The sequence below is a fragment of the Sparus aurata genome, chromosome 21 (assembly GCF_900880675.1).
Source record: "Sparus aurata chromosome 21, fSpaAur1.1, whole genome shotgun sequence".
NCBI lineage: Eukaryota > Metazoa > Chordata > Actinopteri > Spariformes > Sparidae > Sparus > Sparus aurata.
The window spans coordinates 24,567,541-24,582,852 of NC_044207.1; the positions used below are offsets into that span (position 1 = coordinate 24,567,541).

General features: G+C 45.6%; 1 protein-coding gene across 2 annotated transcripts in view; it reads left to right on the forward strand.

Annotated features, from left to right (window-relative positions):
* Positions 1-15,312, forward strand: part of gpc1b (glypican 1b) — a 73,950-nt gene that overhangs the window by 32,948 nt on the left and 25,690 nt on the right. For both annotated transcript variants that reach the window (XM_030403002.1, XM_030403001.1), the window contains one exon: positions 7,265-7,423. In XM_030403002.1, the coding sequence (XP_030258862.1) occupies positions 7,265-7,423 (159 nt within the window). The remainder of the gene's footprint in view (positions 1-7,264; positions 7,424-15,312) is intronic.

Below are 15,312 nucleotides of genomic sequence, written 5' to 3' on the forward strand. Positions count from 1 at the left end.
CGAACATCTTAATTTTTCTGGTTATCAGATTCAGTGTGGTTTTTTTTTTATCCAACTGTCGATTGAAGAAATTCATTTGAACATGTGCTACTTTGGCTCTGACGCGGCATGTAATCTGCAGAGTAAGTAGTAGCTAAAGTTTTAAAACAAGCAGTGGTTAAAAAGTGCCTCCAAAATGTAGTAGCATCTTGCCTTATCCCGTCCTGTCCCTCGATATGCTCCGCTTCCCTTCGCTACGTTTATCTCTGGCCCCTGTGCTGAGAGAGGCTGACCACTGTTTGACTTGTTCACCACCAGAGCTATTTAACTCTGACAAAGTAATCTACTCCCCACAGCCCTCATCATTACAGTTTCACATTATTCCTCCCTACTGTAGACAAAATTAGTGGTATTATTTACAGGGTTATTATACTCTCACTGGTCGAACGGTATTGAAAAGCGGAGGCTTGAAGGAGAGTCTCGGAGTTCGGCCGGCCTCGGTAGTAATGTGTTATTAATGTGTTGTGTGGCTGCCACCTCATCTGCCTCGAAAGAGCTATTTATGCGACTTGGCTCACGTTACCAGACTGGTGAGCGTCGAGGGTCTAGGTTAAAGCCCCGTGTCAGCTATAGGTCGATCCGCGGAGCACAAAGACAGACGGAGTGAGAGCCAGCAGGAATGCTGGGTGGTAGCAGTTGGACAGAGACCACGGTATTGTCTGTATCAAGCATTTGTCTGGTCGGCATGGGAATTTTCAGTGCGCACAGTTGGCGGATCAGACATGTTTCCAAATAGCCATGTTATTTTTCATCAGTTTAACCCTAATCCACTGTATCAACTGTGTGTGTGTGTGTGTGTCTTGGCATGTGTGTGTGTGTGATTCCTGGTGCTCCATGGGTGTTTCTGTTGAACTGGCGATAACCCACCAAGCTGTGGACGTGCTTACACACACACACACACTCTCACCGATGACTGGATTAGGCTGCTAATCTCTCTGATGCCACAGCATGTGTGCACACACATGCCTGACTGCGAACTTACGCGCACACACACACACACACACACCCACCCACACACTCATACTGAGCATTGGGGTCTGAAACGGTGACAGTTATGCAATGGCAGTCACTACCAGGAGCCATCAGTTATGTGTGTCAGCATATCAGTGCGGTCGCAGTCATGCCATTTTGTCAAATGTGCTCCGGAAGAAAAGTGTGGAGATTGTAGCAGCTGCTCACATGTGATGCATCCTAAATTCCTATTTGCATACTTCTCCGAAGCTTTATTGCCAGCAGAGTCAGACTGGAAAGCTTGGCAACGATTCCCATCACTTTCATTAAGACTTATATGTGAAGCTGCGAAGTGGAGCTGTTGAAGCTCCAAGAATGTTTCGTGGACGAGGGAAACTTTACCTGACTCTCCATCAGCATGTGGACGAGCAGAGAGCGACTGAAATTGCATTTATCCTCTAATCCAGGCTTGGCCACCTTCACGTAATTGACATAATTACAAGCAGGAAATTAGAATATGAATAGAAGTCAATCACAAATTAAATGCAGATTGCTGAGGCACAAAAAATAAGAAGTTTACCACAGAGACATCCAACAGCACTACAGCTAAAATGAGGTTTGAAGTGAGTTCATGCTAAAAAAAAATAAAAAAATAAATAAATAATAAAATGAGGAGGTACTAAAAGGGCGCGTGAAAGGTCCTGGGAAATTATTTGAATGTAACAGATGGTGGTTGATTATCGCGCTCTTGAGCTCGAGCAGCATCCACCGCTCCAACGGCGAATACAATATTTATGTCTAGACAGCTTCACCAATGGGCATTTCCTCGGTCTCAAGTCTGTCCGAGCTGTGCACACCGTTTTTCGAGATGCTGGGAGGGAGCGTTTAACACCTTTTTTTTTTCTTCTCCTTTTCCTGTTGCCTTAACCCCCGTGCTGTTGTGGAGGAAGCTGCTCTAGTAAAACCCGAATCAAATATACATGGTGTCTAAAGGCCAGAACCAGCCTCAGCAGACAAACAATGGAAGAAATCAAATTCTACGTCTGTAATACCAACATGATGGAAGAAGAAACCGGGGTTTTGTAACACACTGCAGAGGCAAAGTCGGAATTATCCGTGTCAATATAGCTATCTCCGTCTCAATCTTGTAATATCTGTGCGGGTTAACGCGTTCTGAACTGAAGGAAATAACGTTGAGACTCGCCGCGTACGTGGAATAAACTGCCGCGATGGCTGTGCGTCATGTTGTGTGACACCCGTGTTTATTTTCCCCGGCACCCGCACACCAGAAACAAACAGACACACGGTATTAAGCAACACAGTAATGGTGACATAACCGGACGCCGCCGACGTTGTGACCTCTCCTGCGTTGCTCCCAGACTCCCAGACAAACGACGGAGACACTTGGGCTTTGACTCATTCTTAATTTCCTGTTGCCCCTCTCTCTCCTCTCGCTGCTCTTTTTTTTTTCCCACCGTCTCTGAAAGCTTCTGCCTGTCGCTCTCTCCCATGCTTTATCGCAGCGGGCGCGACCTTATTCTGCCTTCCCCAGATTGCTGTTTAATAGGAGCCTTCCTCCCTGGTGAACAGCGATAAGCTAATGGTGAGTTGAGGAATTGCTCACCGTTTAAGAGCTGCGTGTGAGGAAAAAAAAAGGGAGGAAAAAAAAAGGTGATTGAGGGCTCTGACGGGAGATTTAGTTCACCTAAGTTTGCCCCGACGCAGGGATTAATGTTGAGGTGGGTGGGAGCTGCATGCATGCGCGTGTTTTTTTTAAAATTTTTTTTAGGAGAGGCCAGATAATTGGCTTGTCGCTGATTGGCCTCGCCGAAGGGGGCTGATTAATGCAGAACACCTACTCTGTCAATTTAAATAGATTTGAATAGACGGTTGAATTCTGAGCGGGACTTGCTGATGTGTGGTTTTTTCTGTTTCGTCTTGGCGCGCAATCAACTTGAACTCTGCATTCATCTTCACCCTGAGCCCTGTTATTATTATGTTTTATAATAAGCGTGTTTTTCTCAAGTTCGACAGGCATTCCTCGAAAGTTTACCCAGACTGCGGCAACAATTGGGGAACAATAGAGGCAGGATGTGACGAGGACAGGCCGGAATTTGCTTAATGCGACAGCAAAATCTCTAATGCGCGAGGAGTGGTCTTTCCATATGTAATGAAAACATGTTGGGTTCTGTCTCTAAGTGCAGAAAGTGGGATGTGTCTTGTATTACAAGCAGAGAAAATTGGACGTCTGGAGCGTTAGCATTAGCTGCCCTCTCTGTTGCAGCCTTTGAGACGCTTCTGTTGAAGCCTCCCACTAACGCTGCGCCCCTCCAGATTGAGCTGTCCTCCTCTGCTGATTACTCTAGTATCCCCCGGCTATGAGATTGAAAGTGTGTGTGCAAGAGTGTGTGTGTTTGCGTGTGTGTGTGTGTGTGCTCAACAGAGCGCGATAGTGAGAGTTTAAGTGTAAAAGCAAGAGGGTCACGTCTGGTTGTTAAGAATACGATTCCTCTACACTTTGATCGAGAGTGGCTTACTGTCTCCCACCTAAATAGACGCACGCACACACACACACACACACACACACACACACACACACACACACACACACACACAGAGGCTTAACTGAGGCCGCTCTGTTTGTAACATTAGTCGACTGTTAGGTTACCCAACTGGAAATGCAACGCGCTGTTACAGGTGACCTTTCCCTTGCTGGTGTGCGTCCAGGACCGTGCGCGCATGTGTTTAAAAAAACTGCATGCGGGTGTGCAGATGTTGTGAGCGTATTCTGCAAATGGATCCCTGCTGAAGAGGTTGTTTCTGGCCGGCTGCATCTGGAAGCTTCACACCTCCCACTATCCAAGTGTGTGTTCTTGTTCTCCGCACAGATGTCCTTCAAATGGCAAGCGGCGAGCAGATTGCATTGGCGGAAATGGCTACAGGCCCGTTATAGAGACACACACACACACAAACACACACGCCAACACCAGCCCAGGCATTTAAACAGCCATCCCAGGGGCTGACAGATTGCAGCTGACCCCCGATCGCACTGTATTCCATCCCGTCATCAAGCCCCTCCGTCACTCTTCCCCGTCCTCGCTCCCATTTCTTTACTTTCTCTTTCAATTTCTTCTCCGCCCTCGCTAAACCCGTCGGATTTGCATACGCACGTCGTTTCTCCAGGCCTGAAACTCTCTTCCTCGCTGTGTGTGTGCGGATCGTGAGTCACACCAGGACCGGGGAGAGGGTTGCTGAGAGATGCTCAATGTCACCTCCTCCGATTCCGTCCTCCACTTTCGGGTTCGAAGAGGGAAATTGCCTTTAATCGCTCCACTTTGGAGTTGGCCTGGATGAGGCACTTAAAGGACAGTTACGGAAACTTGGTTGACACATAATCAGCGCGGCGAGGGGTTTCTCGCCATGCCCACGCTGATTGTAAAATATAGCCGAGATCAGCGACGGGACGGGGGGGGGGTTGCACAGTGATTAACTCGGACCGCGGCTACAGTAAATGAAGGTGAAATGACTGCTTGTGATCGTTGCCAGAAATCACTGGCTTTAATGATGAGAAGGATGGCAGGATCAATCTTATCGATGGCGGCACTGTGCCTATAGACTTGCCCACGGCTGAAACGGCGCCGCGTGCATGCTAATGACGGCCTGAGGGGACATCCGATCATTAATCCCGTACTTATATGTGTTTACTGCATTTGTGTACGTCTTTGGGCAGCGGCTATAAGCTCAGTGATGTGGCGATGATGTAGATGTTTCCCAGTAATTAAACTTGTAAGCTACAAGGTTTTGATGATCAGACTGAGGCTTAGACCTAGTCCAAGACTTAGCATCAGACCTATTAATAGACTTCAGTCTAATAGCAAGGATAGATCAGGAGGATCAGGAGTAAAGCTCTTTCGATGTACATCAAAAAGCACATTTTGTTGCAGATGTAGTCGTATTGGGGGTAAAAATTAGGGATAGACCGATCAACTATCGGAGTCTGATATTCAACATTTTTCTGATTGTTGGTATTGTGTTCCTTGTGTCCGATTGCAGATAAAGAAAATAAATTCAATAAAAATGCATTGCTGTGGCTCTGAAGCAGCATCCTTTCATTACTCACTCAGTGTCCCTCCCACTTATTGGCTACACATCGTAAGTAACAGCCCATCAACACTGAACAATCACAGTTGCAGAAAATAGAAAATACTCAAGCATCTTCGAGGTGCTGCAAGAAACATTGATATTTTTTTGACTGCGTGTGTTTCCACTGTCAAATCCACATAACACGATGTTAGAAATACAATTATCTAAAGAAAAAAATCTCCCCCCGGCTTCTTTTCAGCCGGCTAACGACCTGTTCGCTGAAGCTTTGCCTGGGAAAATGCAAACTTGGGCTCTTCCAGTCTGCAGGCTTTAAAAACAAATAGAACTATTCAATCTTCTTGCTGATGGTCTAGATTGCTTATGCAAGTCATCGTGAGGCACCGGTGTTAAATTGAGACATTGTGTAGCTTTGAGTAACTTCCAAACACTGGTCATCAGTCACCATGGTTACTAATAATCGATGTCAGAAACCACACGCGTGTGCGCATCAGACGTAGTCTCAGTTTAGACGCTGATCACACACGCAGTCAGTGACTATTGATTTAGAAAACGGCTACATTCAATGTGTGTGTGTGTGTGTGCGCGTCCATCTGAATACCTTTTGTGTAAATCCAGGTGAAGCGTTGTAAAGTGACAGGCTGATCGAGCAGGAAAAACAGAAGGAAAGGGAGAGAAACGTGAAGGTGAGGTTACAGAGAAGGCAGTCAGGATGCTTGTCACTGCGGGGGCCTTTGGCTGAGAGGGGCCGGATTCAGTTAGAAGTCTCTGCCATGGAGAAAGTAATACGATGAAAATGGAAATGCCACAACCTGCAGTGTATCTAGCACAACCAGCTGCACACACTGACACCGAATAATAACGGAGATGCTGTATTTTTACCCGCAAATCTGGCACTACCAGTCGAGCCTGCTTCCGCCAACCTAGGTTTTAGACACCTGGAAGCTCCTTGCTTGTAAGAAAAATGAAAATATGTATTAAAACCTTTCCGCCCAGCAAAAAGACGAGACCTTTGAGCACCGAGCTCAGAAAAGGATTGCCGTCGTATCTGCATACATCCGCGCCTCTTTGATATTTCTCCGCTGTCGTCTAGCGTGGGCGCATCAGAAGCTTTGATAAATATTTTGTATGTTTGATAAGAGCAGGAGAAAAAGCTCCCTTTTGTCTTTATTGTCTTTGGAAAAGCTGACAGATTAATCTCAAAAAACCTTCATTCTTTTCTTTATCCGAGCACAAATGTCTCAATGTGAGTTGTTGTTTCCTTGCTCCACATCGCCGGTGCATCCTCGTTTTTCTTGTGTTTTGAACAGAGTGTGTGTGTCTTTGTGTGCGTGTGTGTGTGTGTGTGTGTGTGTTTAGGATTGTGTCTTGAAATATGAATAGCGGGGAGGAATCTTCAAAAGTAAAACATTTTTCATTGCCAGTCAAAGTGTTGCATCATACATGATCCACTCCCCCCTAAAATCAGCATCGCCCACGTGAGTTTTCTTCGCCTCAGGCTTCCGTCGATGTCGGTGATGCTTGTTATGATTTCGGCTCCGGCTCTGACGGCAGGTTTAATCAACTTTGACGGCCCCCGCTTTAAACCCTCACGCGTTATTTGGTTGTTTGGATGTTTAGCTGCACATAAAAATCCAGAGATTACAGATCCCCTTTTTTTTTTTCTTACTTCCCCAGTTTCTTCTAAGTTTGTCTATCCGCGTGTGTGTGTGCACATATTTGCACAGGCATGCGTGTCAGAAGCACTCATTAAAATTGTATGGGAGCTGATGCCATACTCCTGCTCCACTGCTCCCGTTTCCAGCACAGTTCTCCACATCTTGCCAGGTAATCAGGCGATGCGAACACAGCAGCCCTGCCTCCGCCGCTGCCAACGAGCCGGGGTTTGAGGTCGTAAAAAAAAAAAAAAAACACAGCCGCAGCAGCTCGCTCATCCCGTCGCACCCGCGCTAGCTGTCGAGTAACGGGAACTGTTCATCTCAGTTTTGCTGAACACCGACTGAACCGACGGGACCTGTTAACGCTGAAATTCATATCCACTGTCCTTTTTTATTAACTGCTGTTCTTCATCTTCTCCTCCTCTCCCATTTGTTCCCTCTCCCTTTACTATTTCCTCCACCCCCCTCCCATCCTCTCTCCTCCTCTGTCTCCACCTTTTTTTTAATCCTGCTAGGGGAGCACCTGCGGATCTGTCCCCAGGGCTACACCTGCTGCACCAGCGGCATGGAGGACGAACTGGCCACGCTGAGCCGCAGGGAGATGGAGGGGCTGCTCAGAGACGCCGGCCGGTCCTTACAGAACTCCCTCACCGGACAGTACAAGGCCTTCGATGGTGAGTTTTAAGCGCGAGCGAGCGAGAGTGGAGGGAGAAAGAGTGAATCATGAATGGACGAGTCGGTGTGCACTGTGGCTCTTCAACAGTCATCAGCTCTCTCCAGTCATTTTTTATTTTTTTGTTGTGTGATTTGGAGTGTTTCTCATTACAGTTTTGATAGTACGCCGTCTTGACAGTCGTGGCGCGTTGCCTCCACACAAACACACACCCACAGACACACACAGCTGACAATAAGCGAAGGAGATGTCTTAAAGGCCTTTCTATCCTACAGTCTGCAGATTGATGTAGAGCATTGATCTGCTGTCATGCTTCAACAGAAAAGGGTGTAATGCCTTCCAGGGGTTTTGTCAGAACGCCAGGTTTTCTTTTTGATTTTGTAATTTTTGATCTTTGGTACCAGTCTGCTGAGTCGGATCCAAAGAAAATATGAAACAATAGCATTATTAAATCCATATATATATATATATATATTTATATATAATGACAACGTCTCAAGTCAGGGACCTTTCCTGCACGTCATCTCTCTCAATCTGCTCCATAATATCTCTACAAAGGAACAATAATTAGGAAATCAATGTGAAATAGTTCTTTGACTGAAATACTGTGGATTGTCATGAAGACTTTTAGTTTTGCTCTTTACCCATGTAACAACCATATATATGTGTATATATTTCTGTGTATATATACACTATGTATATATATATATATATATATATATATATATATATATATATATACACACACTTCTTTAAGGCACTCAAGCAAGTCCAGTTGCTGTCATATAGCACATAGATATAAGAGTGAAGAACTCTCCCCTACAGGAGTAATGTGGATGTAATCAGTTTGATTTGAGTTCAAATAAAGCTTTATTTAAGAAATCAATCGATTCCACGAGACGGTCACTTTTGCGTAGACAACTAGTGGTTGATTTGCATTGTGGTGGCATGTTAAATCAGCAAACTTGTTCACTACTGTTGTCTTTTTCAGCCCTAACTGTGATGTTTTATAGTCATGCGGCGCATCACTATGAATTATGGGACATTTCTGCTGTGCTCATCATATGCGCCGTGTTGCTTTGGTTGCGTCTTTGATATCTACTCGAGTGCGACTTCTAGTCAGCGGGCCAACAGCTTGTTTAGGTCTCCAATTAGTTAAAATGTTGTTGAGATTTGACGGAGGCAGTGATGCATTTTAGAAGGAGGGGATGTTTACTCTCTGAAACAACAGAATGAAAAAAAAAGACGAATCGAATGCGAGCTCATATGTGACTCAGGGGTTCCATGTACGATGACGCGTCGCAGGGGTCTGAACTGCTAAATCTGCTCCATGACACCAGACAAATATTGTTTAAGTTCCTGATATAATTATCTATGTATGGATAAGAAATAAAGCCAGGACTTAATTGCAGTGCGTGTGTGAGAGAAGGAGTGAGGGAGAAAGGGAAGAGAGGGATTTTCAATCTTAGAACACTGGCGCACCGAGGCAATTATTTGTGTCTAATGACCTGCTCCAGTTAATAGAAGGGTGTCTCTGTGCTCCACTTGTTCCCCTTGGCCAGTCGGTGACAATGGATCTGTCAGCCGGGGCTCTGTGCTCGGCTAGTTAGCTTGACCTTTTCAGATCACAGTGATTAGTGGCTGACTGACATTTCTTTACTCTTCTTCTATCGCTCTGTGTTCCTCTGTCTCACGGTCCCACCTCCTTTTCACTCGGGAGGCTGTTGCCGTGCCAAAGGAATACGGTCGTCCTGCCAAGTGTACACACACGCACGCGCTCGCAGACACACACACACGTAAATAGACAAACTCGTTCAAGACACACACATTCTCCTACTTAGTAAGTTAGTTTTATGTCGTCGCGCAGTCCTTGAACTTTCCCATTCTTCAGGAAAACACCTCATTTAGCACAGCGTGCCAGTAAACAACGCGGACTGCAGGCACTCGCATTCAAGCAGCACTCAGCTTGGAACTCTAAACACTCCAATGATGTGCATCCAAAAACATCGTGGATAAATACACACGGAGCCGCACGTCATGAACGTGGCAACTTGTGTTGCCTCACAATTAAGTCATTTGGAGCTTGCGTGTGTTTTTTTTTTTTTTTTTTTTTTTCCCCTGCGTGCTCGCCAGATGTGTTGCACATACAAATTTCAGGAAGCTGCCGTGTTTGCTTTGAAACAGAAAAATCCGACTGTTGCGCCAAGTTTAGCCACACCTGTACATGCTGTTCCCTCCTTTTATAAACTGTGTCTCACGTCGCCTCATCTCACCCCTACGAGCCTCAAATGGGGACGGGGGAGCTGATAGAGGGAGGGGAGGGATATATGTGTGTTGGGACCTTGAGGTCTACAGACCATCTGTTGTTGACTGTGTCCTCTGAAGATGAGCGCCGACAGATAGAGGGAGGTTAATTGGACCGTAATACGTTACATTTGCTGCCACATGATGATAACGGCACTTTGGCAGGATCCAGCCGTTTCTTTTTTACTAAAGACATCATGTTGTCATCCTCAGCTGTTGAAAGGTGCAGAGCAAGACGAGTTACTCCTGTTTCTGGCTTCGGTAAACAGCTGACGTCTTTACTATTCGGGAAGAGTATTTCGAGTTGGGCAGGAAATATTAAGAAAGGCTGTTATTAGTGATTAAAGTAGGCGAGGGTTATCTGATTCCTAACCGCGTCCAGAGTCTTTGTGTTCGTACAGTCGCGGGAGGAGTGCAGTGACATTGTACCACGCTGCCAGTCCCTGCACATCTGGCTGTGTTTAGCAGGGTGTGGGCTAGCTAGCGCCATGTGGCTAAGTGTAGGGTTTTACTGTTCCAGCCCAGGCAGGCTAGGCCTTTTTGGACTTTGAAAGAAGCCCCAACCAAGCCACAGATTAGAGGACCGGCATGCTCACATACAGCTGGCCCCGGGCCTGCGAGTGTGCACACTGTATGTGAGCATGCAGATGGATGTTTATATGCATGTGTTTGTGAGTTTCTAATTTAGTGTGTGTCGCTGCATGAGTGTGTGAGCGAAAAAAAGGCTTGTTGCATACGTTATGTTTGCAATGCGGTTTGCACTCGGTCCTCCCAATCTCTCTGCTGTCATTCATACTGTGTACAGACGCACAAACTAAATAATACATTATGTTAAACAAAGATGCAGAATAAAGTGCTGAGGAGGTTGAAGGAGAGGACGAGTGAGAATGAGACAGATGGAATAATAAGATAGCGTGAAAAGAGGGGACGTGCCGTCAGAGCAAGGACGAGGGCAGGAGATATAAACAGGTGGGAATGGAGAGTGGAGGCAAGAGAGAGAGAGTGTGAAAGAGAAAGATAGATGGTGTTACATATGAAAGTGAGAGGGAAAAGGTCACGAAGGACACAGAGAGTGATGGCACCAAAGGGAGCTGTGTGGTGGATGGCCACCAGGTGTGTTAGACAGACGGAAGCCTTAAACCTGGCAGGTGGTGTGTGGCCTAATGGTGCCATCACTGGCATCTGGATCCGCTGTGTGTGAGTGTTGTGTTCGCTTGCAATGCCACCACATATAGCAGACTTTTTACCTTGTGGCAAAAGATTCTTATTTAGACTTGTTTATACAGTTTGGATGGACCGTACGACCGAAATTCGCGATAATGCATGACAATGTCGGTATGTTTCCGCAGACCTCAAAACTGTTGAAATGTTGCGTTTATTTACATTGCAGCTTTCCATTTCCTGAGGTTTTGATTTCCAATCTTGTGTTGTGACGATGCTGTGCTCATGGTCTGCTTAGGTTTGGGCCCCAAAAACCACTCTGGTTAGGAGAAGATTATGTTGAAGCTTACTCGGTTCTGTTGTTGCAAAACAAGGGATGAAAGTTTGTCCCAACATCTCATCAAAAATATCCAGCTTTTGTTGCCACAAACACAGCTGAATGTCCCCATGTTTTTGTTCTTTTTTTCCCTTTCTTCCAGTGTTTTTTGCAGGTCCACAACGACAGAACCTCCTCTTTCCCACACCGCTATTGAACACCTCGCCAGCAGTCCCGCCTTTAACTCTATGATTTTGTGACATCACACTACAACAAAAAGTCACACATTTGTATCTAAACCCGGCGGACGGTTTGACACATTAGAAATGATTTAGCACAGCTGCTCTGTTGTTAATAGCGGGGCAGGGTCAGGCATGTATAAGCTGGCCAATCAGAAGAGACCGGTTTAAATCCTGCCTCGAACACTGGTTTTATTCTTGCAACTGGGCTGCCTCTCACGCCTCACGCTTGTGTGTATGTGCCGCGTTCATGAAGGTTCGATGTTGTATTGATTGCATTATCTAGCTTCAGGCTACGGCTGAGATGATTCATCAGACGACCTGAACTATCCGACATAATTTCTTTGTTTCAGTCATTTTTAATGCAAAAAGAGCCAGACTGTCTCTAGTTCCAGCTGCTCAAATATGATGATTTGTTGCTTCTGCTTCTTTACGTGACAGCAAATTGAATCTCTTAAGGTTTTGGAACATTGTTGAACAAAACAACAGGACTTTTAAGAGCTCAAATGATTTATCGGGCCTATTTCGGAGTTGTTTATATATAGCAGATAAGGAGAGTTTTGAGTCAAAGAGACCCAGGTCTTGAATGGTCGACACACACACAGAGAGCGTGCACACACATTTGCGCACCGACAAACTGTATTTATGAGCAGCCGAATGTGCGTCGGCCAGTGTGTTCCAGCCCATTTCAGTTCAAGGCAGATCAGTGGTCATAGAGCTTAATATGATTTGAAGAGGCCTGGCTGGCTGGCTGGCTGGCTTATATGGGTACACTCTTTTCAAGATGACCAAGCAAGGACTCGCTTATTTATTCATTTAAGTAGAACTCTGAACATCTCCCAGCTGGCCCCAGCCGGCCTGTTAAGTAACGCCACCTCCTTCCGCGGAGAGCGATCCCCGAGAATGACATCAAGCACGCTCGAATGTGTCCTATCAGATTTAGGAAACAGGCAATAAACGTAGATCAAAGGACAAGTCCGTACCGCCATCAGCTGATAGGAAGCGGCACCCTGCTGTACTTCTTTGCAGCGAAACAGTGTGGCGGCTCATTGAGTGTTTCTGATACTGAGAAAAACACACACTGCACTGTGATCCCGATAAGAGCGGCCGCGTCGGATCTTCAAGTGGATTTTCTGGTGAAAGGATATGGGTTTCCAGGTTAAAGCTGAAGATCTGAGGATATGGCAGCATTTCAGTGGGAGGTTTATCTGCTACACGTCGAAGTCTAGACAAAATGTTCGAAACTCTTCTCTGCATAAAATCTTATAAAAGGGCAGGAAAAAAACACTTTAAGCATTTCAGTAAACAAGTCCGTAGAGCTCTTCCTTGTACAAATACGACATATGACACACGTCCCACCCCCTCCTCCGAATGAAAGCCAAGCTGGGAATCATATGCCGCTCATGTTGTTGCACTGATGTGAGCACAGAGTTGAGATTTATGACAGATACCACTGATTTGAAATGGGTGCAGCAAACTCCAACAAGCATGGAGGAGGAGGATATCAACTGTGAAACCGTCTGCATGCGTAGTAGAGGAAATCCAGCCTGTGGGGGGGAATAGCGTTTTAAGCCTTATTTTGGGGCAAAGTAACCACACTTTTTTTTTAGTGGTGCTCATCAGATTCGACTGTACACGCGGTTTTTATGTCACATTTCCCATTGAAATTGAAGTTAGACCTCTCTCCCTATTCGTTTGGATCGGGGCCTTGTCTTGTTAGCCCCAAATAACTGCCCGGACCTGCCCTAAAAGAATTTAGATATAACGTAACAGCACCACAAACTACTGTTTAAAGTTTGATTAAGACCTGTGGTGGATTCCTGATGTTTGATGGGCACCAGCACACAGATAGGACACTGGAAATAACACCCTGGAGGGCACTTCACATTTTTTTCCTACCATATAAGGGTATTGAAGAGGGTACTCTCACTTTCCAAAACATTATTTGATGAGACTCGCTGCAGGCTTTTGCATTTTACCTCTTACCTCAATAGCTTGAGCTGGGTGTGCCATAGAATCTGGCAACTGATTTCATTTTAGAAATTACTTTATCTGATATTTTTTGTCCCTGATGAAAACAGTATTGATGAGAAACAGGCCTTTCTTATCAATACTCGTATCTACATATTTTTGAAGATACATAAACACAAGCTTCAAAAAGGGGAAAGTACAAAGCAAGCTGAACACACCCCAACAAACAAACTTACAGCAAAATAAAAATAAAAAAACACATTTTGAAGTAGTTGGAAACAGACTAGAATGAGGTTAAACACATTTATTATATCTTTGGAATAGAAATTGTAGGGAAATGAATCAATCTGAAAATTCACTGGCACTAAATGGCTGTATTAATTAACCCAACATGACTGAAATCTGCTCGCTCGCAGCTTCAACAACACATGTTTTCAACCAGATTCCTCCCCAGTCTTCTTCTTCTTCTTCTTCTTTGCCTTTCACCAAATCACTGAACTCTCACTGTCTCACCGAGCCGAGACGCCGGCGACACGTTCTACATGTGCGACTGCGAGATTCCTACAGTTGGACAACATGATTTGATTCGCTCCTGCCGCCCACCTTCTAATTTCCCTGCTTTCAGGGTCACCTCTGATGATGTCATGAAAAGACAAGGACATCTGCTCCCATTGTGGGCGCTTGATTGGCTCAATTTATCTGCATGCAAATCACGTCGGCGGGGACCAGGAGTACACTGGCCTAATTATGCCAAACACATTACTCACTTGGAGCCGTGGCGCCTTGGAAGGATGAAGAGAGGGAGAGAGCGAGAGGAATGCGGCGTTAAAAAAAGGATGCTTTTGGGGCAAGCAGTGGAAAGTGAGATCAGACGGACGGGGGGGAGGGAGGGGGGCAAAATGATAGTGAGGGTAAGGAATGGTATGGAGCTTCGGGAGGAAGCAAGCGAGGGGAAAAAGCTGAAAAAGAGAACCAGATGGACGGGAGAGAAACAGGCACGGGTGAATTGTGCATAATGCTAGCCAGGCAAAGTCTCAAGAGAGGGAGGAGAGAGAAACGTGGGATACAGACTTCCACAGAGGACCTGTTGATAAATGACAGGCATTATGTGATGTGTCGGCTTGTTTAATATAAGCGACCTTTTAATAGCATCTAAATGCTGGCTAAGGGGCCTGCAGTGCTCCCGGGGCACAGTATGTGTGTGATAACTGTTTTATTGATGGAAAGTCGGACTGACACATAAACAGTCTAATGGCTCCCACGTCATCGTTCGAGCAATCGAGTGCGCCCAGGACGGCCATGTTTGTTTATGGCTGTTTGCGCTTATTTTTTTCATTGTCCTTGCGCAGGTGGGGACGTGAGGAAAAGGCGGAGGATCACGAGTACTGCGGGGGGTAGAGAAAGTAGAGATCTCACAACCGTCCGGTGCCTGCTGAAGGGGCTGTCGGTGTGTCTCGGCCTGACTTTCCTCTCCTCTCTGTCCATTTCTTCGAGATCACTCAAGTAGTAGACATTTGTTTGGGTCCTTCACAGGATATCTCAGAACCTAATTAACATGTTTCAGTAAAATAAGAAGGAAAGTAGTTAGGACGTGTTGATGCTGTTCCTAGAATATTTAATGTTGTTCCTGATCACGCTGTTGTGGTGTCGTAGTTTTGCGATATGTGCTGGTGTTGGCTCTGAAAACCAAAGTTTCCATGTGAAATATCGATGGACACCACAAAGTAAGCTGCTGTGGTCGAGTGGGCTTTGTATAGGACACTTGATCGAGCTTTGAATGTTTTATTCACTTGTTATTTTCTGTGTCTTTACATACTAATTGGATAGGTTTAGGCAACAAATGCACTTTCAGACATAAAAATAGTTGGGTTAGGTTTGCGAAATCATTGTTTGGGTTGA